The sequence below is a fragment of the Opisthocomus hoazin genome, chromosome 2 (genome assembly GCF_030867145.1).
Source record: "Opisthocomus hoazin isolate bOpiHoa1 chromosome 2, bOpiHoa1.hap1, whole genome shotgun sequence".
In the NCBI taxonomy this organism is placed as follows: domain Eukaryota; kingdom Metazoa; phylum Chordata; class Aves; order Opisthocomiformes; family Opisthocomidae; genus Opisthocomus; species Opisthocomus hoazin.
Genome location: NC_134415.1, coordinates 26,117,553 through 26,141,927, shown reverse-complemented (window position 1 = coordinate 26,141,927; position 24,375 = coordinate 26,117,553). Strand labels below are relative to the sequence as shown.

The 24,375-nt window shown below is 36.8% G+C and overlaps 1 protein-coding gene across 3 annotated transcripts in view; it reads right to left on the bottom strand.

Moving 5' to 3' along the window:
* Positions 1–24,375, bottom strand: part of SYT14 (synaptotagmin 14) — a 96,595-nt gene that overhangs the window by 24,875 nt on the left and 47,345 nt on the right. For all 3 annotated transcript variants that reach the window (XM_075412930.1, XM_075412931.1, XM_075412929.1), the window contains 2 exons: positions 7,531–7,799; positions 5,148–5,597 (listed from right to left, as the gene is read on the bottom strand). In XM_075412930.1, coding sequence (XP_075269045.1) covers positions 5,148–5,597; positions 7,531–7,799 — 719 coding nt within the window. The remainder of the gene's footprint in view (positions 1–5,147; positions 5,598–7,530; positions 7,800–24,375) is intronic.

Below are 24,375 nucleotides of genomic sequence, written 5' to 3'. Positions count from 1 at the left end.
AAAAAATCAGGAGCAAACAGACTGATTTGAAAAGCCAATCAATTTATAACTGTGATGACTGAACTTATCTAGTGGGAGGTCCTTAGCACCAGATCTGAGCAGTCTAGCACTGCTCAGATTCTATTTGAGTTTTTGAAACTGGCATCTGTCAGAACAGTGCAGACACAGCACTGGTTTTAAAGCACAGTAGCCACAGGTGTCTTTGGGTTCTCCCCTCCCCATACCCTGAGGAAGACCCGAGCAGAGAAAGCCATGGATTAGCACTTATCTTCTGAGCTGCCAGGAGCAGTGCTCAGGGAACACCACACAAAGGCACACAAGCTGAGGCAGCCATGACACTCAGGAGACAACGGCTGCTGCTTGCCGATACTGCTGTGAAATCCTGCACAACCAGGCAAACACAGAGAGCCCACTTCATTTGCCAAGTACTGCCAAGTTCTCCTGCAGCCTCAGTAACATGATCACCATTTTCCAATCATCTAATAATTTTCTTCAAAGAAATCGCAAGAGTCATCTTTCTTAATGTGTCAAAGGACTAATTCTGATCTTCCATGTTTTACACCACTAACTCAAATGAATTCAGCAAACTATTCCCGAGATAAGAATGTGCTCAGTACTTCAAGATAATTGCCCTTTCCTATGATGGACATAATTTTTACAAGCTAACGGAAAGCATTAATGTACCATCACATAGGAACCAATCCTTTTACGTAGAATTCTAGTTAAATAAAATACTACGAGGAAAATGTTCTGAGTCTTTTTTTTCTCCCTCTAGACAAGTCTTAGTCATTTTTCCATTAATTGTTTTAAAGTATGACACTGGTAGCTAGTGTTCAGTAAAGACACATTTATACATATAAGCTGTACTATTTAGCCTTCCAATTACGATCCCTAATAGACCATGCCATAAGAACGCAGTAGGCGTAAAATATTAGGATTTGCACAAAACATGAGAGCTCGCATCTATAGTGGCCAAGAATTCAGAAGAAAGAAATGCCACTCTGAAAGCTTTTTTTCTGAGTTTATAAACAAACAAACATCCATTAGAAAGAATACTGAAGATATGCCACACAAAGGCATGGAACAAATGCCTTAAGCACCATGCATAAATCAACGTATGCTAGATGATTAACCATCATCCTCAAAGTGGAGAGAGTGAGCACGTGCACGTGCACATGCAAGAGCAAGCGTTTTTATACACTGCATGCATAAATGCCTTCACTCAAAAAATTGTAATTAAAATAATTCTCAGACACTCTGGATATTTATAGTAAACATACAGAAAATAATCCTTTAAGCATGTATGAAAGTCTACACCATCCATTCTTTGTTACAGCAATCGTATCTGGGAGTTCAACATGATAGAAATGCAGAATGTTATAGAAAGAAAAAAAATAACTCTAATCCTCCACAGCAAACATCTTGTTATTGACAATACATACTGAATGATTACTAGATTTGCTTAGCAGGAAGAGGTGTGTTTCAGTCGTCAAAACTGTACTTCTGAAGTCCATCAAAAAAATGTAAAACATGATTGTTTGTTGTTATTCAATACCAAAAAGCATCCTATGGGATGGTGAAGAGGATTACACTAATTTTTTTGATCTTTTACAAACAGATTTCACTCAATAAACTCCTTGTATGTTTTTATAATCACATCATACTGGAGGCTGTTGTTCACTGTCAGGAAAATTTCTTTGCTTGAGAAGAATGAAGAGCAACTAAAAACAGGTCCATGGGGATTTCTTGAAGAAAAATGAACATCACAATGGATTCTGAACTCCAACACGGGTGAACAAAAATCTGTCTACCATTGTAGACTAAAAGGAAAACTTCCCTGAAAGGATCATCAAAGGTCCTCCTAAGAAAACTACACTCAGACAAAACCATAATGTATAGCCCTGCTATTATCTTTTGATACAACAGCCACTTTCTATCAAATCTGCAAGGGACAGTCTCACATCACAGTGACAACCACACTCTGGCTAATCCATTTTGGTTCTGTTGCTTCTTCCTCACTCAAATGTACACTGAGCTTGGAAGGAAGGGTGAGATAAACAAGGAGGCTGAGGATACTGCATGAGGAGGAACTCCCTGTTACGTGGGAGAACTGCAGCAATACAGGACTGTTAAAAGCCAACAGCAATAGGACTGTGAATAACAGCTGCTAATGTAAGACGCTATACACAATGTAGGAAGGTGAGGAGCAGGGTGAAATCTTGGGGGAGGAAGATTGTTTGTGAATATATTTGTACATTTGAAGCCATGTGTAGCTTTGAAACCTATTTAAGGAACATAGTACTATCACATACTCACCATGACATGTACTTATCCACATGCTCGGGATAACCAGAGAGTTGCAGGCCCGCTCACGCAAGCGTGCCACTGTGTTTCAAAAGCACTGAGTTGCTGGTCTACCTTTAACCAGACTCACTTGTGAAGAGCTTTAAGGGATGCCTGAAAAAATACTAAACTTCAAGAGATATGAACTGTTCTTATACAACCAGAAGGCAGATGATTAGCTAATAAAATATATAAATATAGGATCAGGCACAGACAGAAGCAAATAAAATACTTTTCTGCAGAAGAGATTAGCGTAGACGTTTCAATGGATTAGGAAGTTTCAGTGACAGAAGGTATACTTAATATATAAAATCCATATAATGAGAAGCAGTGAAAAAAAATAGGGCAACTGTCATGTGTCCAAGAAATATCTTCGTAAAAAAGCTGTCAAATATAAACACTTCACAAAAACAAAGCACTCCGCAACTGAACAAGGCAAATTTAATTCAGAATTTACGATGTACCTCATCATAGATTTTATAATTACAAATATCCCTGAACAGCTGGATCTCTCCAAACTGAAATAATACTTACCTTCTCCTGTTAAATATCTCCCGCCTGGCATTTATGATTAGTTGGACATAAATATTGCTGTCGGTTTATTCTAACAAAAGGACAGTCGAGAAGGAGTATGACCAATGCGTATAAAAAGACCCAGAGCCAAACACCTGAGAAGGGTAAGAACTAATTAAGCTCAAGGACCACACTGGCATAAGAACAAATGGTTATAAATTGGCCATGAAGAAATTCAGGTTGGAGATGAAACAACCTAATGTATTCAGATGACAATTCACAAATTTGTGATCAGGACGACCTGGCTGTTTGTAATAACAATGACTTGAACTCAAGTGACCCAGGATGCCACCCACTTCCAGTCACACCTCCTAAAACCAAAATAAACTTTAACATTCTTGCAAAATAACTATGTTAAATCCTGTAACACATCTGCTTACTGAAAAAATACAATATAAGCTATAAATAATAATAGAAAAACACCTACAAACTCAGATGTGAATGAATTTCCAATGGTTTAAAAACTGATTTGAATAGTTCCAAGAAACCATGGATCTTTATTCAAGCTATAAAGACTAAGAAGGTTCATTTCCAGCAAGAGGTAGGGCTAAGATAAATCTGCCTAAACCGCATTACAGCAACAAACTTCGGAAGATCCTTGCACTTCCTGCCAATGGTCCTTATTCTTGTTCCTTTCGCCCTCCAGATAAGAAGGAAATAAAAATGCAGATATGGCATCCCTTACCATCACAGAAAATTAATAACAATCTTCTTATATTTGACGCCTTCTGGAATTTGTTTTTACTCTCCCTGCCACAGAAGCTCAAGAAAATAATACAGAAGAATAACCAATGCATGTAAGGGATATACCAATCAATCAAAAGTCTGGCCCATCCATTGGCCTCTTTCACTGACTTTGGTAAATTTTATACCAGAAGCTATTGAGAACACACACAAATTTAGCAAGTACATTTAGAATACTCCATGTTTTCTTTCATAGGGTGCTTTTTTACTAGCTGTGAAACTAGCAAACTCTGCATCAGGAAAGTTCACACTAGGTAAGTGAAGCACTTCATCCTTGGAACAGACCGATTTGTACTTCTTCAGGAATCATAAAAAAGATCTTCTATTGCCAGCTGATCCTTCATGAGATCCAAGTTTTAGTCTCAGCTTCTACTGATTCTAAGCAATATATTTGCAGTCATTAAATACAATAGCATTTTGAGTGTCTTTTGTAATACTCATGTTCAACAGAAATGTGATTTCAATTGACCTAAACTTTTTTGAAAATTAAGAACAAATTAACTTCGCTGTTTCACCTCAAAAAATCTTCTTTCCTTTCTTCTCCTCTTTTCCATTTTTTGGTAGTTAAAAAAAAAACAGAAAACACATACAACATCCAGACAAGGATGTCCTTGTTAAATCACCTTCTCTTTCCCCAAACGTCCATTATTTAGCACATATGTAGCTCTTAAGCAACAAACATTCAAGCACTCCTGGTCTAGGAAGCCCTGATCACAACATCACAAACATTCTCTTTCTGGACAAAAGCATATTTAAATACTTACAAGAAAGGAGATAAGATCACTGTCCATACAGTGATCTCCTGTGGTTTTTCATAGTGATACCTAAGTTTACTCTCAATTACTGTTATTTTGCTTTATTGAAAATACTAAATTATCCTGCGGGACACAAATTTTTGTTCATCAGATAGGTAGTGGATTTGTTCAGCAAACAAAAATCCTTTTCAGTTTGAACTACTTTTCACACTCTTTTTTCACTTCAGACTGAATAAGAAATCAATTATTTACAAGGTTCTAATCTGAAATTATTAAACATGGCTTCTTGCTCTGAAAATTCCTCTTTCCTATCTTTCTTGAAAGAAAAATACCTATTGCAACTAAGATTTAATTGCAACAGATGGAGGGCACTCGCTAGTATAGCTTTTTTTTTTTCATAAATTGAATTACTGTGGGTAGCAGAGTAAAGATTACACTACTAAATATATATACGTATTTGCATGTATACATACACTCATATATTCAACACTATATCCCTATTTATAGACTGGAAATTTCTAAGTAATAAAAATGAAAAGTATGGGCAGCTTTTGCAGGTGGAAAGTGAATGTGCTTACAGAAACTATAAGGAAATTATCACGCTAACACAGTGCTATGACTATGAAAAAAAACTGAGGGGATGTGATGACTCTATAAATACACGCACTGTTCTTACAAAATTCAGGACACTGTACATCACTGTATTCTTATTCTGCCTCATTTAATACTCACAGACAGACTGTAAGAAGGTTCCAGTATCACTGGCACTGACATCTTCCCTTGAAGATTTAATTTTGTTAAGTAAAAAATCTTTTCTCCCACAATCCTCTCTTTTTTCACGCGACGTACGCTGTACAGTCTGAAGCGAACGGCATAATTCCCAATCATCTCAGACTCAACGTGATTAAATTTGAATGTCTCTGTGAAGACAGGGCACGGTCCCCGCTGGACAGTCGTTTTTGCTCTCTGCTTCTTTATAGGGAGAAGAACTAGGTGTACTTGCCACGAGCTTCCACCTGTCCTGCTGTATGTGGGAATGTCTGTGACAGCTGTCACTGTCACCAAAAGCTTCTGTTCCTGTGAGTCATAGTCAAAAGTCACATCCAGTGTGCCATATTTAGCTACTGGCTCAGGATCAAAAGGTTTAGGAAGCTGTGAAGATGATCCTCGAGCTGACATATCCTGAAGAAGAAGAAGAAAAAGCAGTTTTTTATTTATTTATTTATCGTATTCTATTACTAAATCTAGCGTGGAAATATACGCCTTTCTCTCAGCAATATGAAATGACTATGATCTTTTTGTTCATTTCATAAACAAGGTAATTAAACACTGAAAGCCTGAGGAGACAGCTGACTAGCAGCCAAGAAGAAATCAAAAGACTTTACCTGGCCAATGCTGCCAAAAGCCAGCAGCCAATCAGACAGAGCTCACATTATATTAGTTTGTATTTATGATCTCTTCTTCTGTGCCCCACGTTAAAATACATACACAATTCTTACGACAGAACTACCTTATTTCAGCGTGAGCATACACACATTTTTAAGTTAACATATTACAGTGCTTTAAGAGCTGGCCAGTGATTCAGAGCATGGTGAAAAGCCAGCAAAGAATACAGGAATTGCAACACCTGCTTGCACATGCAGCTCTTGTTGCAGTCCACAAGATTTCTATAAATGTGCCAAAAATTATCATGGCTTTATTAATGTAATTTTACTAGAACTGTGTAAGATGTGTCTGTTTTGAAAACACTTTCTGAACTTTCTGGAAATGGCATCAGTTCTAAAACTGTATTTTAAACTTAATTTTAAAATTGTTTATTGCCACTTTAAATTTTGAGTAAAATATTGATGCTCTGTATTTTTAAAACAGCTAGTTTGACAGTGATATTGAGAAACAAAATATTTACAAGTACAGGTCAACCTACTGTTCATATACTAAGTTATTCCAAGTACGTAAAACAAATGTATTTCCTGTGTGTTTCTGTATTATCAAAGATACACTTGTTCATGAATATCAACAGATGCCACACTAAAGCTTTCTGGATTAAAAAATGTTATGTTCTTATTTTAAACTGGTTGCTACAAAGCTATAGGAGTTCATTCCTCTGGAAGCTTCAAGTTGTTGAGTGGCTGTAAAAAAGGCTGGCAGTATTCCCCCTTCTTACTGGGCACACTTACATTAATGACTGGTGTGACACAAAGCGGGAAGAACTAGGATTAGATTTGCTGCCATCTGTTAGGCCTCGAGGACCATATGCACCCACTATGTCTTTACCAGCAATGATGTTCACACAGATTGTGGTCGTAGCTGATCATCAGGTACATGCAGACAGCTACTGCAGGACCTTGCATTCAGATAGCAGATGGGGCTTCCAGATGTTGCACAAACACCCCAGGTATGCAATATCAACTTACCAAGAGATCTACTAAGACAGAAACAGCTGCTGGCACATCCGGACTGAGCCCTAATATGCAACCTTCAAAACTTCAGGTAGACAGAAAAGACAAATTTGTACCAAAACCAGCCTCTTCTGCACATGACGTGTAGACTTCTCCATAGATGTCAGTGCAGTGACTGGTTGTTAAAGACATTTCAAGGAAATATATGCCAGAAAATATTATTTCTTCATAGTAAAAATAAATAGGTATCACTACAGTTTATAGCAGAAAAAAAAGTAAAATTAAATGGAACAAATCTCTATACTACCATTAACAATTCAAAAAAATTCTTTGTAATAAAAGACACTTTACATTATGGAGTGTTCAGTTTGAAAAGTGCTAACAGTTTTTTATTTTTTTGAGTTACTTGAAAAATTATGTGGAAGAAAAAGAATTATGACTACAGTCCTTATAGTGTGATGAAATTTTCTGACTTGATTAAAAAAAAATTTCACTCTTACTGGGAGCTTGTTTGAAAGTTACGATGCCAGAAAGATAACTACAAAGAACAATCTGAAATTCTACTGTAATATTTTCTGACAAACTAACTTTATTTTAAATGAATGAGCTGCAATATTAGTGTTCATATATCTGTACATTGATCTTTAGGAAAAATAAAAATCTCTCAAAAGGTTGCACTGCATGATGCTTCAGAACACTCAATTGTTTTCATTTACCTCTGGACTAAGGACAGCTGTGCTATCACTTGGTACATCCTCTTCATATCCTTTATTATGAAAGCTTTCTATTTCGTGTCCCGTGCTTCCCTCACTTGGGCACTTATATGAACATCTTGGACTGTTGCTACACTGGGAAAATTCACATTTACTGTCTCCGACTTCAGAAGGCGTACATGAAAGATGAGGAGAACCACTATCATCCTGGTACGGAGGCGGCTGCAGTTCATCTAGCGGAGGTGTTCTTCTCATTCTCTGAATGCAGTTTGCTGAGAATAAGTGAAAATTCTTTACTTACTTTCTGATCATTTACTGTTGAACAGTTCTGTGGAAAATGGTAAGTCCAAACATCTGGACGCAGTATTTAAAACCTCTAAATGTCTTTTATTACTTTACATTTTAAATTAGGTAACGAACACTACTGAAAAATATTTGTTTAAAAATGGAAACAAATGATCTCTAAGATGAAAAGAGATGTGGGGGAAAAAGCAAGGTATTAAACATATAGTCACAATGGACTGTGTAAACCATATAAAAATATATATAGCACAAATATGACATGACAAAAATTCTAGGCTTGAATTTCAGTGATGCTTACCTTGCAAAAACCTTTGGATATCTTAAGTCAGACACTGTACAGGTGGAATGTCGACCAATTAAGGAAACAAAATGCACTCCCTAAAGCCATGATATCAAACTTACGATTACCTCCCATGCTGTTGCTTACCCAGGGAGAAACTAAACCCTGAAGACAAATAAGGCACTAATACAGGCAAACACAATCCTTTTCACACAAGTGAACTCTGATCCAGCAAATTTAACAAGGGAAGTTGTGTCTCAGATTCTTGATTACTCGTTAAGGACAGCTCAGGCCCAGTGTCTAGGAGTTAGACACTAGGTCTAGTCACCAAAGGCAGTGGAAAAAGGACCATGAGCAATCTTGTGCTTGGGATGAATACTTGATGATGATGACGATCTTTGCTTCTCAGTTGCACTAGCTAGCTAGATAGAAATATGGTTATACATCTCCTCAGAAAATAAACCCAGGATGCACAGCTACGGATACAGAAAGCTAATTCAAAATAATTACAATTCAATTTTTAAACTCATATTTTACTACACAGCATGACACAGCTGACTGGATTTGAGAAAAGACAGCAAGGTGTGCAGTAGCTGAAATGAAAGGAATGCCAAGGATAGGTAAAACCAGTATCACATTTTGTTTACATCTTCTGTAGAGGTTTTAATGAAGATTTTGATGCCACTCACATGTAGAATTAACTTACACACAAAAATTTCAAAGCAACAATGTCTTCTCGTATCAGACATGTCACTTTCACTCACAGAAAAGATCTACCAAATAAGGAAGTTAATGAAAGTATTAACATTAGAACAACATCAGCTTTGATTTCAGATTCGTCTAAGAAAGAAACTGATTTTTCCCACATGACAAAGGTCATACATTTTACTTTCATCATCATATTTTTGTATACAGGATCTCCCTGCCTGTGCCCTAAATTCTCACCAAGTATATCAACCTTTCAACTGCTTCTGAGGTAATTACCAGTTGTTCAACATATCACATAAACAGAGTATGCGTAAGAGTTACCCTGAAACAAGGCTGAAAACACAGTAATGTGGCTCTCTTGGGAAACAAGCAGTCTTCACGACAGGCTTCCTTTTGTTCTCCTTTCCTTTGGAAGTCTGGGCTGTATCCGAATGTGGCGTGCAAGACATTTCACAGCTTCTGGGACTTGATGTAAACCCAAACCACTGTGGTTTTGGTACACACCATCCATGGGAAGCAAACTCAGACATGTTGGCCAGAAGGGAGCCAATGTGCGTTGCACATCCCCAAACCTGGGTAACTGAAGGACAGGGACAGGACAGCTCATTATGGAGCGTATCTACTGCACAGATAAATAAAGGCCTCAAAGATAATCAGGGAATGCAGGGCTCTTCTCTATTTCACTGGGCTCCTAATGGAACTCCTCTTAGCTTTAGAAAAGGCAAATGAGTAATTAAAACAATGCAAAGCACTCCTACCAGATGATACCACTGTCACGAATCGTCTCTTCTCTGATAAACCCATCAGAGCCAGCCTACCATTCAGAGCAATTCCAAGTTACTCTTACAGCACTCATGCAAAATGTCTTCTGCTGGTAGTTGTCCCAGTGCCACTAGCCCTTGAAACTCCAGTCCCACAGGTCTGGAAAAGAAAACAGAGCAGGCACGGAATCCTATACTTGAATTATAGTCATCAGTCTAGCAGATACACATAAAAACTTCCATACGAAACTGAGTTAAGTGGGACTGTCAGAATCTTGAAATCGCCATGCAGGAATAGTGAGAAAGCTTTATTTACAAAACATGGAGAGATCTGTGAAAGCACTTTTCTTTTTAATATTAAATAACTTGTGCCCATGAAACCGGACAGACCTAATTTTAGAATCTACACTGGTATTTGATTCATTATAAATATTCATTATAATAGTAAATAACCTTTGACCATGAAATACCATGAAAACAGGACTTCCTTCTCATAATCTATAGTTATTCTAGCAAATTTAGAGCAACAGCATTTCTGCTCATTGTTGCTAAAAGGCAACAAATAGCCTTAATGAGAGAGTAACCACCACACAGCTATGACTTCTTTCTCTTCACTTGTAGTCTAGTCTGCGAGGACTTTTTAACTCCCAGCTTTTCCACAATCTAAAGAAATGAAAGCGTGTCCGGGTAACTATCAACACCATTATTGTCTTACATGAGTAAATAAATGACTGTGTGACTCACTTTTTTCACTTTGATGAACTCCATTATATGTCCCTATGGGAAAACTGCACAGGCTGTGTGACAGAAAAGGTACTTTTAATGTAGGCGGGGAAGAAGAGAAGAAAAGAAAATTCTTATTAACCAGCTGTGATTCAAAAAAATTGCAGAAAAAGCTGAAATCCTGGGGCTGGTTTTAACTATTTCTGAAAGTTTAGTTAATCAAACAGAAACAGCAAATAAATTCTTAAACCAAATATCCAGATTTAAAAAATCTAAGGACACCTCCATCTAAACAGGCATAAACTGTGTTCCAACAAAAAGTTTCTGTACATAAAATATATGAAAGTGTTCAAATGAGTTTTTAAAGTAGAAATGTCGTATTTGAAATCAAATTCCTCCTCCCCACATAAATGATGTAATAAAATGATCATGTCATGTTATGGCTCTCTGAAAACACTGCAAATCTGAATTACATGAATCAAAGACAAAGGATATCACAGACAGCACTGAATACAGTAACACCAAATAACTGATACTGCGTATTTTCCTTAAAAAATATATAGAAGTAACAACTAACTTCAACAATCAATTGTCAACAACATTTTGCGTATGTATGAAAGTTTAAAACAAAAAAAAAAACACTGCTAATGCATGCTGGTCTATCTCTGATTGTATGGGAGAAAAACATGTAGAGCTGGAAGGAAAGCACCTTCTGAAGTGTTGCATATTTGCATATAGAACCACTGTCTATAACATACCTTGTACCTTTCATTTAAGGTGTAAACTTACACACAGCTATACTTGTGCATAGTGGTACACTGTGGCAAAACCAAGGAATACCTTCCCAAGACCACTGAACGTGGCTAATAACATCTGCTAAAGAGTTACTCTTAACAAGCAAATAGTTACAGTGAAAATCTAAAATTAATTATTGCCTTGTTTCTATGCAAGCTTCCCAAGAAATACTCTCAAACCAGATAGAAAATAAATTTTGTAAATTCCCCCAATCAAATTAATCATATTATATTACCATATGATTTTGGACTAGACAGGGTGAAAAACAAGCCAACATATATCTCGAACCTGGAAGAAAGGAATAATCAAAGAGAAACAAAATTGAGTTTAGCCTGAGCTTCCTACCAGCCAGAAGATGCCACAACAGAGAAAAGACAAAAAAAAAGTTAACAGGATGAAGATCCCACATCTAGTCTTTCACCCAAAATATCTGAAATAACTTTGCATTCTCATGAGTGAAACTAAGTTGTTCATAACAAATATTTAGTAAACCTAAATTGAGAATACAATGTATTGCTGTCAATAGGCAGATCTGAATAATCAATCTTTTAAGGGTTAACTGCTTTAGTTAAAATTTTCACCCTTCTTTAGTGGGCAGAGAAAACACTTATACAGCGATAACAGTAAAGTCCTTGCTCAACAGCTGAAGAAACCAGAACTGTAAGTGAAATACCTGACAAACACAAGCAGGTAAGTATTTTGCTGGTAAACTCAGAAATTACAGCATATAATCTGTCATTAGCTCATATAAGTGAGAAGTAAATAAATACCTTCTTTTTATACTGTTTGTTAAACAATGACGTTTAATCTGTTTTCGTAAGTGCCTGTACAGGGGACTGATTGAAAGCCAAGGGGTGTTGCGGGTGTGCATGGCAAGGTTTTGGTAGTGGGGGGGCTATAGGGGTGGCTTCCGTGGGAAGCTGCAAGAAGCTTCCCTCATGTCCCACAGAGCCAACGCCAGCTGGCTCCAAAACGGATGCGCTGCTGGCCAAGGCCAAGCCAGTCAGTGACAGTGGTAGCGCCTCTGGGATAACATATCTAAGAAGGGGAATTAAAAAAAAACTGAGGGGAAGTGAAGAGAGAGGAGTGAGACGATGTGAGAGAAAGCACTCTGCACACACCAAGGTCAGTGAAGAAGGAGGGGGAGGAGGTGTCGGAGCAGAGGGTCTTACCTTGCAGCTTGTGATGAAGACCATGGCGAGGCAGGTTGTTCCCCTGCAGCCCATGGAGGTCCATGGTGGAGCAGATATCCACCTGTAGCCCGTGGAAGGGACCCCACACCAGAGCATGTGGATGTCTGAAGGAAGCTGTGACCCTGTGGGGAGCCCATGCTGGAGCTGGCTCCTGCCAGGAATCTGCGGACCCGTGGAGAGAGGAGCCCAAGCCGGAGCAGGTTTGCTGGCAGGGCTTGGGACCCCATGGGGACCCACACTGGAGCAGCCTGTTCCTGGAGGACTGCACCCCATGGGAAGGACCCACGCTGGGGCAGTCTGTGAAGAGCTGCAGCCCGTGGGAAGGACTCATGTTGGAGAAGTTTGTGGAGAACTGTCTCCTGTGACAGGGACCTCACGCTGGAGCAGGGGAAGAGTGTGAGAAGTCCTTCCCCTGAGGAGGAAGGAGCGGCAGAGACAATGTGTGATGAACTGACCGTAACCCCCATTCCCCGTCCCCCTGAGCCGCTCGGGGGGGAGGAGAGAGAGAAATGGGAGTGAAGTTGAGCCTGGGAAGAAGGGAGCAGTGGGGGGAAGGTGTTTTAAGCTTTAATTTTATTTCTCATTATCCTACTCTGATTTGATTGGTGATAAATTAAACTATTTTTCCTCCCCAAGTTCCATCTGCTTTGTCCGTGACAGTAACTGGTGAGTGATCTCTCCCTGTCCTTGTCTCGACCCCCGAGCCTTTCATCATATTTCCTCTCCCCACCCAGCTAAGGAGGGGGAGTGATAGAGCCGTTTTGGTGGGCACCCGGCATTTATCCAGGCCAAAACAAAACAGGGGTGATGGTACATATTCTTGCCATCAACCTCAAGGGAATGTCAGTAAAACCTGACACAGCAACCATGGCCAAAATGAGTATTCCTGGAACACACAATCGGTAACTATGAAAAAACACACAAACTTTTTCATTTTTCTGAGTGGAATCGCAGTTTAAACATACATGAGCTTACTGTAAGAAATCCTTTATGTTTTCAGTTACCATTTGAACTTTCTGTTCCCAATGCTCCTCATTTTTCCTCTGTGTCCTGGTCTGCAGTGGACCATGCTGGGCTGTACAACATTTCAGCATGAAGCTGGGGATGTTCCCTTCCATGTCTACAATGTTTAGACTTTGCTGTCTTAACTAATTTTCCCAAAGGTTGTCAGTAGCAGCACAAACCTAGATTTCTTACCCCGTATTTCCTAAGTAATTTCAAGAACATCCATCTCTTAACATATGGGAAAATAAACTATCCTTGTGGTTTTAATTCCCCTGTCTCACAAGCACTAATTAACTACACTTTTGCAACCTCGAGTTTCTCACATATACTACTGCTTTAAATATTAATACTATTGTGGGAGGTAGCATTACCGCAAACTTCTTTGGGAATCTGGTTTCCAGTTCCCTTGAAATAAATAATCACTATAGAAATGAAAAATTTTTGCAAGTCATATTTTGTAATTATTAGAATATCTTCATACTCAAACAGTACCTTTTCTTCCTCTAATATATCTCCACATATACTATGCTTCATAATCATTTATTTTTTTAATCTAACGTAAATTTCAAGTTTTCAAGCCTTCAAGGGGTTCTATGTAAATGTTAAGACAATTTAAATAAAACATAAAATGAAATACATGTTTAAAAATTAAAGAAACCTTTCTTACTCTGAGTGATTAAATACCCTTAGAGATTTCTGATATGCAGCACAGACAGTCCAAATGGAATTTTCATGTTTGAACTTTCCTACCATCCAAAAATATTACGTTGACTGAATTAACCCACATTATGAGGAGTATAAAATATAAACATTAAATATTGAATGAAACCTCAGGGCTCTCCTTCCTTTAAAATGAAAAGCTTACATGCATCTTTGTGACAAAAAAAATAAATCATTTCACAACAAAACAAATTATCTTAGCATTATTCTATTTCTTTTCCAAAAGAGTTACCGCACAAGTTTTGCTTAATAAAAAAGGGGAATATAGGAGTGGTATGGGGTCATTACAGACAATAGAAAAAAAAAATCAGCTTGCTTTCTGCATTTGCCACATTTATTACTTTTATTCATAGCTGAACCATCTTGTACATCAAGCAATTCACCGGTAAACAAGAAAAGTAATCATACCTGTTTGGTTTTTTTTTTTTTTTTTTTCAATAAAAAATAGTTCTCCTTTAATTCCTAGTATCTAGAAAATTCCATAGACTATGAGCTTAATCCCAGACTTGTAGAAATTAAAACAGCATTGCTGCTATTTACATCTGACGTCACATGAAGTTCTTAGCACTGCATTTTCCTCACCTTCTAAGGCTAATTCTACTGATCATTCATGTAATAAAAAGGTTCTGCTTTTTAATAAAACTAATCCAAAATTATTGAATCATCTTCATCCTTAAAGCTCCAGTTTTCTTCCTCAGGAAAGGCGTAAGACCAATTGAAGTTACTGATCCTCACAAAGTAATATTTTTGTTCTATTTGTCTGTTTACAACCTGAGCCTGCAGAAGTACAGCTTGGTTTTGTCCACTGACAAAAGCAATTTGCTCTTTTCTGCACTTATCAGAACACTTAAGATTTACAAGAATTTATCATTCTGTTTTACAGAGCAATACAGAAAAGCGCTGCACTGGTGAAAAATTTCAAGCTTTCTCCTTCCAAAATTAGCCCAGATTAGAACATTTTAACTACAAATACATTATTAAAACATTATAGTGAACTGACTGTCAAAGACATTCTTTTGTTTCATTCCCAAATATTTTGGTCGTCTTTCAATGAAAATTATACATTAGCATCTCTTGAATTAATTTTCTTTCAATTTAAGTATTATTCTCTGATTCCTTATACAGTAGTATTTCTACTAATTTAAATAGGAAGCAGTTCTGCTACCTGGTTCTGTATTTACACTTTCCAGAGGTCCAAAATACATCTAAATACTGCTTAAACCTATTGGTTTAATATTTTAATCTCTTATTGATGCAAATATCAGTAAAACATGCTTTCCAGAACTTTTTTTTTTTTTTTTTTTTCTTTTATAAGGAGACTCCAGAAACTCTTCTTTTCTGAGACTACATCTAGTTGTAAAGCATTCTGGAGACAGTGATCTTTAAGAAGTGAAATTGTAAAATTGTTTGCCTTCCTTTCCATAAATAAATTTCCTTAGGTAAAGCATTTGTACTAAGTATGTTCATTTAACTTCTTAGGTGAAAAATTTATTTTCAATTCCATTTAGATGCTGGTTTCACTTTCACCGTTTTTAAAAACAGCCAACTTTCCCATACACTACTTTTCAGATCACTATGTTGGTTAACCTCATAAAAGAACACCTCTGTTCACTGTTATTTTTTCTAAGATATCAAAATTGTTAGAAAAATACCACTTCCAAAAAGATAATAATTTACTGCTTGCTGAAGATGATTGACAACCGGCTTTGAAATCTAAGAGTGTCTTGGTGACAAGGAAATGCCTTTTATCATCTCTGTGAAAATTCACCCATGTTTGGCTATCTCACCAGCATTTACGGATGCTTAACAGAAATTCAGAGTTTAGCAGCTAAAAGCTTTGAAAACTCCACCCACTGTAAACCACCTCAGGTCCCTGAGAACCCCCATTTCTGGCTGGTGTGTCCATACTAGCATCCCCTCACACCTCTGCACTGTAACAGCTGGATGTGGGCTTCAAAATATTTTCCTGTCATTGCTATACTTTAAATTATACTTCAAATTCCAGTCTAGTTTAATACTACTACAGCTGCAGTATTAAGCACAGGAGTCGAGCAGCAGGATGAAGTGCTGAAAAGGTGAAAAAGTTCCCACAGAAGTCTAAAATCAATTCCCAGTATTGTAACACACAGCCAATATTTCTATAATGTTCCTGCTCTCATTCTATTTGGTCTCATGTGAGGAAAGAAAGCGTGATTAGAAAGCAAGATTAATGTGTTAGATGTATCATTTTCTTGAACATTTTAATATTTTTGGAGCTCATTTCAGGCATGTTCATTTTTATTTGACAAAAGAATAGAAAGTTTTCTAAGCGATACAGAAACCCCTTCTAAGATCTCAATAATTATTCATTTGACGATATAAACAAGATCCATTCAGCTGCATTAAATGTGTTCCTTAATTATCAGAATTTCATCATTCTTTTCTCTGTATCTTTATTTTAAATAAGATACAACTACTTCCTTTACTGAGAATTCTTTCTGCAACTTAAAGTGCAATAACTTAATGGTTTCTCAAAAACAGCTTCACCTTAGTAGCTTCATTTTGTAATTTCTTTTCAAAAAATTGTTTAAAGTTCCCTAGTGTTATTGCTCTCTATTTATTATTACCCTAACTGGTGAAAAAGAATCAGGAAAGATATTTTCCGCTAAGAACTGCTTCCAGAATAGGAACACAAAGCCTGCTTTGATTCCTTTGCCTTATTTTCACAGCAATTTTGAGTGCAAAGGATACTCTGTTGGAGTGAGTCACTAACACAGAGCAGCATTACAATGATTCTGCTTGAAACCATTTCAGCAGGGCATGAGTTAAATTTTCTGCCCATCTACTTAAGATATCTATATGATCCCAATTTGGGTATCTCATAATTGTTAATATATATAAGTGAAATATATATCATGGTGAACAATAATAGCACTGTAACAGTAGAAGTTAATGTGTTTGGCATTTTACAGATGTAGAACGAAAGTACAGGTTTAAATAACAGGTAATAAAGATTGCTGTGAATCTAGCTCAGAAGTGCTCATAATCACGGAAAGCTTCCAATGAAGTGTGGAACTGAAACCATGTCTTTTAAGGCTAGTACCCTAGCCATTTCTTCCAGGTTTCATTTTATTTTATTTTTACTTTAAGCCTTGTAAATTATTATTAATCTAAAATTCACCTAATTGTGTACCACCACCAACATGGAAACCTTCAAGCCACTAGCTTCTTAAGAAATATACCCCCACAGAATTTTCCATTATCATCAGCTCTGTAGTGTAAGAGAAGGAAGAGAAAACAAAAATCACATTATTAAGGTGGGGGAAAAAAGTAAAAGGAAGAAGAAGGAAAAAAAAGGTAGAACACTGGTGCAACGATTCAGAAAAAAAGTGATAGGCTGTTGGCAAATGAACAAAGGAAAGAAAGAAAGGGAGAGAAGTTTAGTAGATCTGTATAGAAAATGAGAAAAAGAGCAGAGAGGAATAAAGAACAGACAAGATGCAAACAGGAATGAAAAATTACAAACTGCTAAAATAACAAAGCAAAAATGACAGAGGAAGAAAGGTGAAGGAATGGGGAAAATAAAATAACATACGACATGCAAAAAAGTGGTTCAGATCTGAGAAAAAAGCAATGTCAACAGAGCAAAGAGATAAAACAGAAATCAGCAATGTCTGATGGGTGGGAATATCCATATTTGTAGGTGAAAATCTGCACAACCTAGAGAACACGGCTAGTTACATTTGAGGAGAGGCAAGATGTTTCCCAGAATAAGCATTTAATTTTCTAGTTGTATTTTAGATTGAATCTTATTTTTCCTTTTGAATGGGGAGATGGTGGTAATTATTTATTCAGATACTGAGATTGCAAAGGACCCTGCTTTCTCTTATCTATTCAGGTACTTTTTCCCCTTCTTTCCTTGACAGACTGGCTCAGTGACTTGCTTTAGTAAAACAGACTGTATTTCCTGCAGCATATTAGAGTACTCCTATAAAAAAGATTCCAGAAAATTCAGATTTTTTTGCTTTTGAAACAGCTCTCGTAACTTTACCAAACAAAAAGCAGCTAGAATCCAGAAAAATCAAGCATGATCTCATTTACAGGAGTACCTAATAGGTCAAGAATAGAAGAAACTTGTCTATATATGCTCAAGAACTCCTCTACAACCTTTTAGATACCAGTGCCTGTAGAAAGTACGCTTAGGAATAATGACACTAGTACCACTTTTGGGGCCATATGTCCAGAATCAGAAAGGCAAAATAGGCACTGTGAAGTCACAGGAAATGCATATGCTTCAAAGCCAAGGTATCTTTCCTTCACACACTCAGTAACACAGCTACGAATTCACAGAAAATGCACGAATTAAGCAGCAGGGAGCATGTCAGTTTGTTCCACTCACTCCAGCAAGGCCTCAAACAAGTTTCTCCAGGCACAAAGAAACACAATTACTCAGAACTAAATATCTCGCACTTCTTTGCAGAGATTCTGAGATCTCCCACTGTCACGGACGAGCTGCTTTACTAGGCTTATATGTAATGTTAGTTGTTGCTGTGTTTCCATAGCCATCATATAATTCAAAAACAAGTAATCTTCTGCATTTTGACAGGACTAGATGAATACGAGTCTGGCTGGTGAAGATATTTTCATTCAGCCACAGCACCAGTCGTAAGACCTATGCAAGAACTTACGAGGATGAGAGAACGGTGGCCAAGCTGCAAACTGCATACAGAGGACTCATAAGGTCTACAGAATGGTGCTTCAGCCCTCAACAAACAGTAGGAGAAGAACTGGTCTTCCACATTATCCACCCAAAGAAATAATAGCACTGAACAATCAAGGATCAGAGTGCAGCGTATCATTCACAACCCATTCAACTTCCCAAAACACTAACTGGAAAATCGTGTTGTCATGAACACAGTTATTCCTACAATATTAAACTTACCAGCCGCTGTGACAGAGTACAAACATACATATTCATCAAAATTTGTTTCTCGTGGACTGTTCTTACACTGGCAAAAATTTATGCATGTAGTTTGACATTACTGTTTGATGCTGCTTGTTCAATAAGAGACTTAAAGGTGGTACACAGCAGTTAATTAGTAATCAAAGTCTGACAGCTACAGCTGCAAAATGTTTGTATGATAATTTCAAAACTGAAAATTATTTATTTCACTCTACATGAAATTAGTGTACACTCATTAGAAAGTCAGTGATTATCTTGAAAAGTACTACTGGAACATTTCAGTAGCTTTGCTACAATGTGAGAAACCATACAACATATGTCTCCAGACCTACTACCATCCCACCTTTTCTCATAATTTACCATTAGCAAAGTTTTTAGATCTTGACATTACAATTGAAAACATACTCAGCAGAATGATGTTTAACATGGTTCATAACTAGAATGCTAATTTTTTTAAAATCTCAGCATTTAAACTACTTTATTAATAAATTACTTTATTAAGCTATATATAAAACCAGTATGTAACTGATACACATGCATGTTGCAACAAATGAAATTGTTTAAATATAAGCGAAAAACTTTTAAATAAGACTGGCTATAGACTGGAAGAGGTTACTCAGAGAGCCTGTGTAATCAACAGCTTTGAAGGTTTTAAAAGATCTCCTGGCTAGGGCCCGGAGCAACTTGGTTTGACTTTGAGGTTAGCTCTCTTTCAATCAGGAGATTAGACTAGATGACCTCCACAGGTCCTTTTCAACCTATTATTCACTGATTCTACAATATCTATTGAAAAACTCAATTCTATACTATAATAATCAAGGATGGGGTCACCTCAAATACCTATAAAGCTCCTTTTATAATACAGTAGTTTAAATATTCACAGACAAGAATAGCTCCTCTGCATATACTAGTTACATTGCTGCATCCTGCATTAAATACATATACCTACCAGCATAGTACTTTCATTGTTAAAAACAAACAAAAAAAATGCAAAAACAACAAAAACCCTCAAACACCATCACCACAAAAACACCCAAACCAATCAACAACCCAAACCCAGCCCCAAAGAAACAAACAATACAAAACGCAAAAGAGATTCAGAATACTTTGTTAACTGGTGACGTTCTGCTGCAGTACACCTTGCCAGTAATTAGTTTTAGACAACGTAGTAACACTGAAATTTTTATTTTGATAAAATGAACTTCTTAAGATACAGACTTCTAAGTTAAAAACATCCTAACAATAGTTCACACATACACATAAACACATATATGTAAACATACATACATACAGCCCGTGGCAATGTATCAGTAACAGGAACAATTTAAGGTTTATGAAATACTAAATATAATTAAGATTACACTGAGGAAGTAATACCCATTATAAAATCCTTATGTTAGACAGCAAATATTGACCTTTATAATTTATCAAGTGAAAAAGCCTTAATTTGCTTGTTATTTAAACTTAAACAATAAGTATGATAGCTTAGATGGCAGAAAGAAAAAAAAACAAAACCAGCATTCACTACTACTCTGAATTAACATTTTGACCAGTCAACAATTCAGCAGTGATGAAATGTGCAGTTTGATTCAAAGTAAGACAAGGCTATTTAAATAACTCAAAATAAGAAATGGGTATTGAAACATTAGAATTTTGATAAGCGATCACAGCTGCACTAGAATTAGTTTCTATAGCAACAGAGGAAATAATGTAGAGAATTGCACTGCAATACAAGATGGATTCCTTACAAACACTGCTGTTCAAATAGAAAACTTTAATATTATTCACTGTATTAAAATATTTCTATTAAAATGGTTATTCAAATATCCTATACATGTACTTCATACGTTGTTCTATTTTCATTCTCCAGGATTCAATTCTAGTGTATCCATTCAAGTTTCACATTACATTTTCATACTTTCCCCCATTGCTTACCTCCCTATTTTTAATATTAAGTGACTTATTCTGAAAAATACTGTATCTTTGATCTCAAACTAATCTGCATTTTCAATCTTATTTCTTATTATCCCTACACAGAAGCACTCATTACATTTATTTTTCCAGCAGTGCGCTTGTAAAACATAAGAGAATGCTTCACCCATCCTATTCACAAGAAGCTGCATCACAGCTATGAGAATTAACATCACTATGGAACTTCTGAAACTTGTAGTCATACGAGACTTGCACTAGCTTTTATCAGTGTGCGCTCTCATGTCCTAAGCATGATTAAGAAACCACAGCAAATCTATTAGCATTCATGGACTGAATACCCATAAGATGGTAGGATAAAAGCCTTTCAGTTGAGCACATCTTTAGATTTTAAATGTTGCCCATTTCTAACACTAAGAATTATTGTTTCATTGCATTGTCTCTGATTCCAGCTATTTTTGGCAACTAATTAAAAGCATATGCCTGAACCTTTTATGTATTTTGCCCTTATAATGAGACCTATTACTCTGGCTTATTCTATCCCTTTGAGTTCCAAAGTATCTTTCGAGTTACCATGGATACAAGTGATAGGCTTTCTCCCACAACTGCTTTGTGTGCCTTATCAAACACCAGAAAACTGACACAGTACGAATCTGAGCCATCTATAACCTCTTGGAAGTGTTTCTCTTCCCCCTCCCCAAAAAAATGAGGTATGCCATACACTAACACCTGTAATGAAATAAACAAGCACGGTCTTTTCTATCTAAAATCTAGTACTTTTCTCAAGGAAAACAAAATGAAAAAAGGTGCAGACATAAAACAATTTAATCTGATCAGCCCTGAAACAGTATTAAAATGAAAACGGGAGTACACAGATCTGAGTTTGCTGTTTATTTGGAGCTGACAGAGTTTAAGTGTTTCTAGATCAATACATCCACCGCAGATATCAAACGCAGCAAATTTCAGCAAGCATTTCAGAAAGGAGTTGCAGAAACATTGTGCGCAACTCTGAGATTACCCATAATCTACAGTAAATAAAACTCCCTTTAACAGAAATTGTTAGGCCTCTTTACACCAATTTATTATGGGCATTTTCAAATGCAAATTGCATTCTGACAAGCTGGGAATAATTTGTACTAATCAGTGAAGAAGAGGGCAGTTAGTAAACTGATTTTTCCATTATGATTCTGTATTCTGACCTCTTCTTAAAAACAAAAGACTCTCTCCCACTCAGGCAGCAAAATTTACACAGGATTCAAAAACAGAATCACAGAATCACAGAATGGTAGGGGTTGGAAGGGACCTCTGTGGGTCATCTAGTCCAATCCCCCTGCCGAAGCAGGGTCACCTACAGCAGGCTGCACAGGACCTTGTCCAGGTGGGTCTTGAATATCTCCAGAGAAGGAGAATCCACAACCTCCCTGGGCAGCCTGTTCCAGTGCTCCGTCACCCTCAGAGAGAAGAAATTCTTCCTCGTGTTCAGACAGAACTTCCTGTGCTTCAGTTTGTGCCCAAAAAGTGCTGATACTAACACAATCTGAATTAATGTATGAGAGTAAAGGGGAATAACCAGAACGAAAAATAAATTATTGTAATATGAACTCAATATAGATTCATTCAGAACCATCTCCCAACTTTCACTCCATCATATCTCTGGAAATACATCAGCTACATAAATGAGTGTCACAAAGGCAACTAAGAGCTACAGAGACAGAGAAGAATGGGTAGGCAAATGCTCTTCTTGCCCCCTTATCTAAACTTCTCTAAGTATTACAGCAAAACACTCGACAAAAAAACTTACCTGATTTGTTCACATCCACAAGCGCAGCCTTAAAATACAGAGATTTTGAAGCATACCTGAGTCAGAGACACTGAAGCATAAAAACCAGACTCTTACCCTTGTTTGTATTCACACTATGAAATAACTGTATGATTCTGCTAAGTTTTCCACAAGCCCATATGAACATATTAAATGTTTTCATTTTTCTAACAGGGTCATTGTAGGTAAGACATTCGCATGGATTTCATGAGATGCATTTCTTTTAATTTTAAATTTAACTTTGAACTGTATCAGGTTATGATTCTTCTTTCTGGGCCGAAAAACAAAAACACCCACATAATGCTTTCGCTGTGAACATTCAACTGTAATTAAACCTCACCTTTTTTCCCGCTGAAAATTTAGAATTCACTGAAAGCTAGAGAACAATGAAAAGGAACTCAAAATTGACTGCCACGTTGCGGTATTTATGGTAAGTCATCTGTATTATCAAAATATTACTAGTTATGTAGTTTAACATTGGAATCATTCACAAAAATATTAGCATCTGGAACAGTGGAGGTATTTACACAGTGGCCGTGTCCTCCTGTCATCACATTCACCCGTAGAATACTCTCCTGGATTATCTGCACTGTGCACAAAAGCACACAAGAGATTCCTCTCTGAGCAGAGAAGCGCAAACTAGTATTTCTGAAGAAATAACCACCATCATTACCATTCTTCATAAAAACTGTTCGTAAGTTCTTCCTTCACAGATTCTCAAAGTTGTCTGGAAATGGCTATTGTTGCTGTCTATACCACTGAGGTCAATAGATTGCCTTTAACACTAATGACAACTGATGTTTTATTCCCACAGAGATTCTTCTTTTAAACCCCCTTCTTGCTAACAGGAAGCAACTGGAACCAGGAAAAGCAGATGATTCAAAGCAGTGGTTTTCACTGCCAGGGAAAGGAATTTTGCTATGACAGTCAAAGATAACAGCCATTATCAAACAGGATGATGAGTTTCTCTGAAGGAGAGCATTAGACGCTAGTCTCTTAACAGATAAATTATTCCTCAGATACAAGGGAAAATGACCATCAACTCAAAATATCTCTTCAAATTTCACCAGACCTATTCAAGAGTTACTTATTGGCCACATTTTGTGTGGACATACAATTCATGACCCAAGATCTGACAGGAAAATCAAAAAAGGTATCAGAGCAGTACAATCAACTTCACCTTCAAGAAGAGTTTTTAAGTCATACATTTACTTGCAAATTTTCACGTGATTATTTCTATACTAAAATGTAAGCAAATAAATGTAAAGTTGAGGGAAAATACATCATTATTCTCTCTTGTTATTCTCATAATCTAAAAATAGTTCCATCCTGGTATTATGTGTAGAATTTAACACAGCCAAATATGAAGCACTCCAAGCAAAATAATTTTGAGAAGGTAGTTACACATCAAGGCAAAATTAAGACCAGTTCTCTGGTTTGTATCCATCAGATCTTGAAAATATGTACAATAGTGTGTTTTTTTCACCTAACTCATCAAATTGCCGCAAATGCTACATATGCATCAGAAACACTTCAAAGTATAGAAAATTTTAATAAATTGTAACATAGATGGCACGGTACTTTTCATTTTAGAGTTGTCTTTTTTTCTATTAAAACTCCCAGGAACTTGGACAAAATTCTAAAAAGATACTATCCGTTTAAAATCTTGT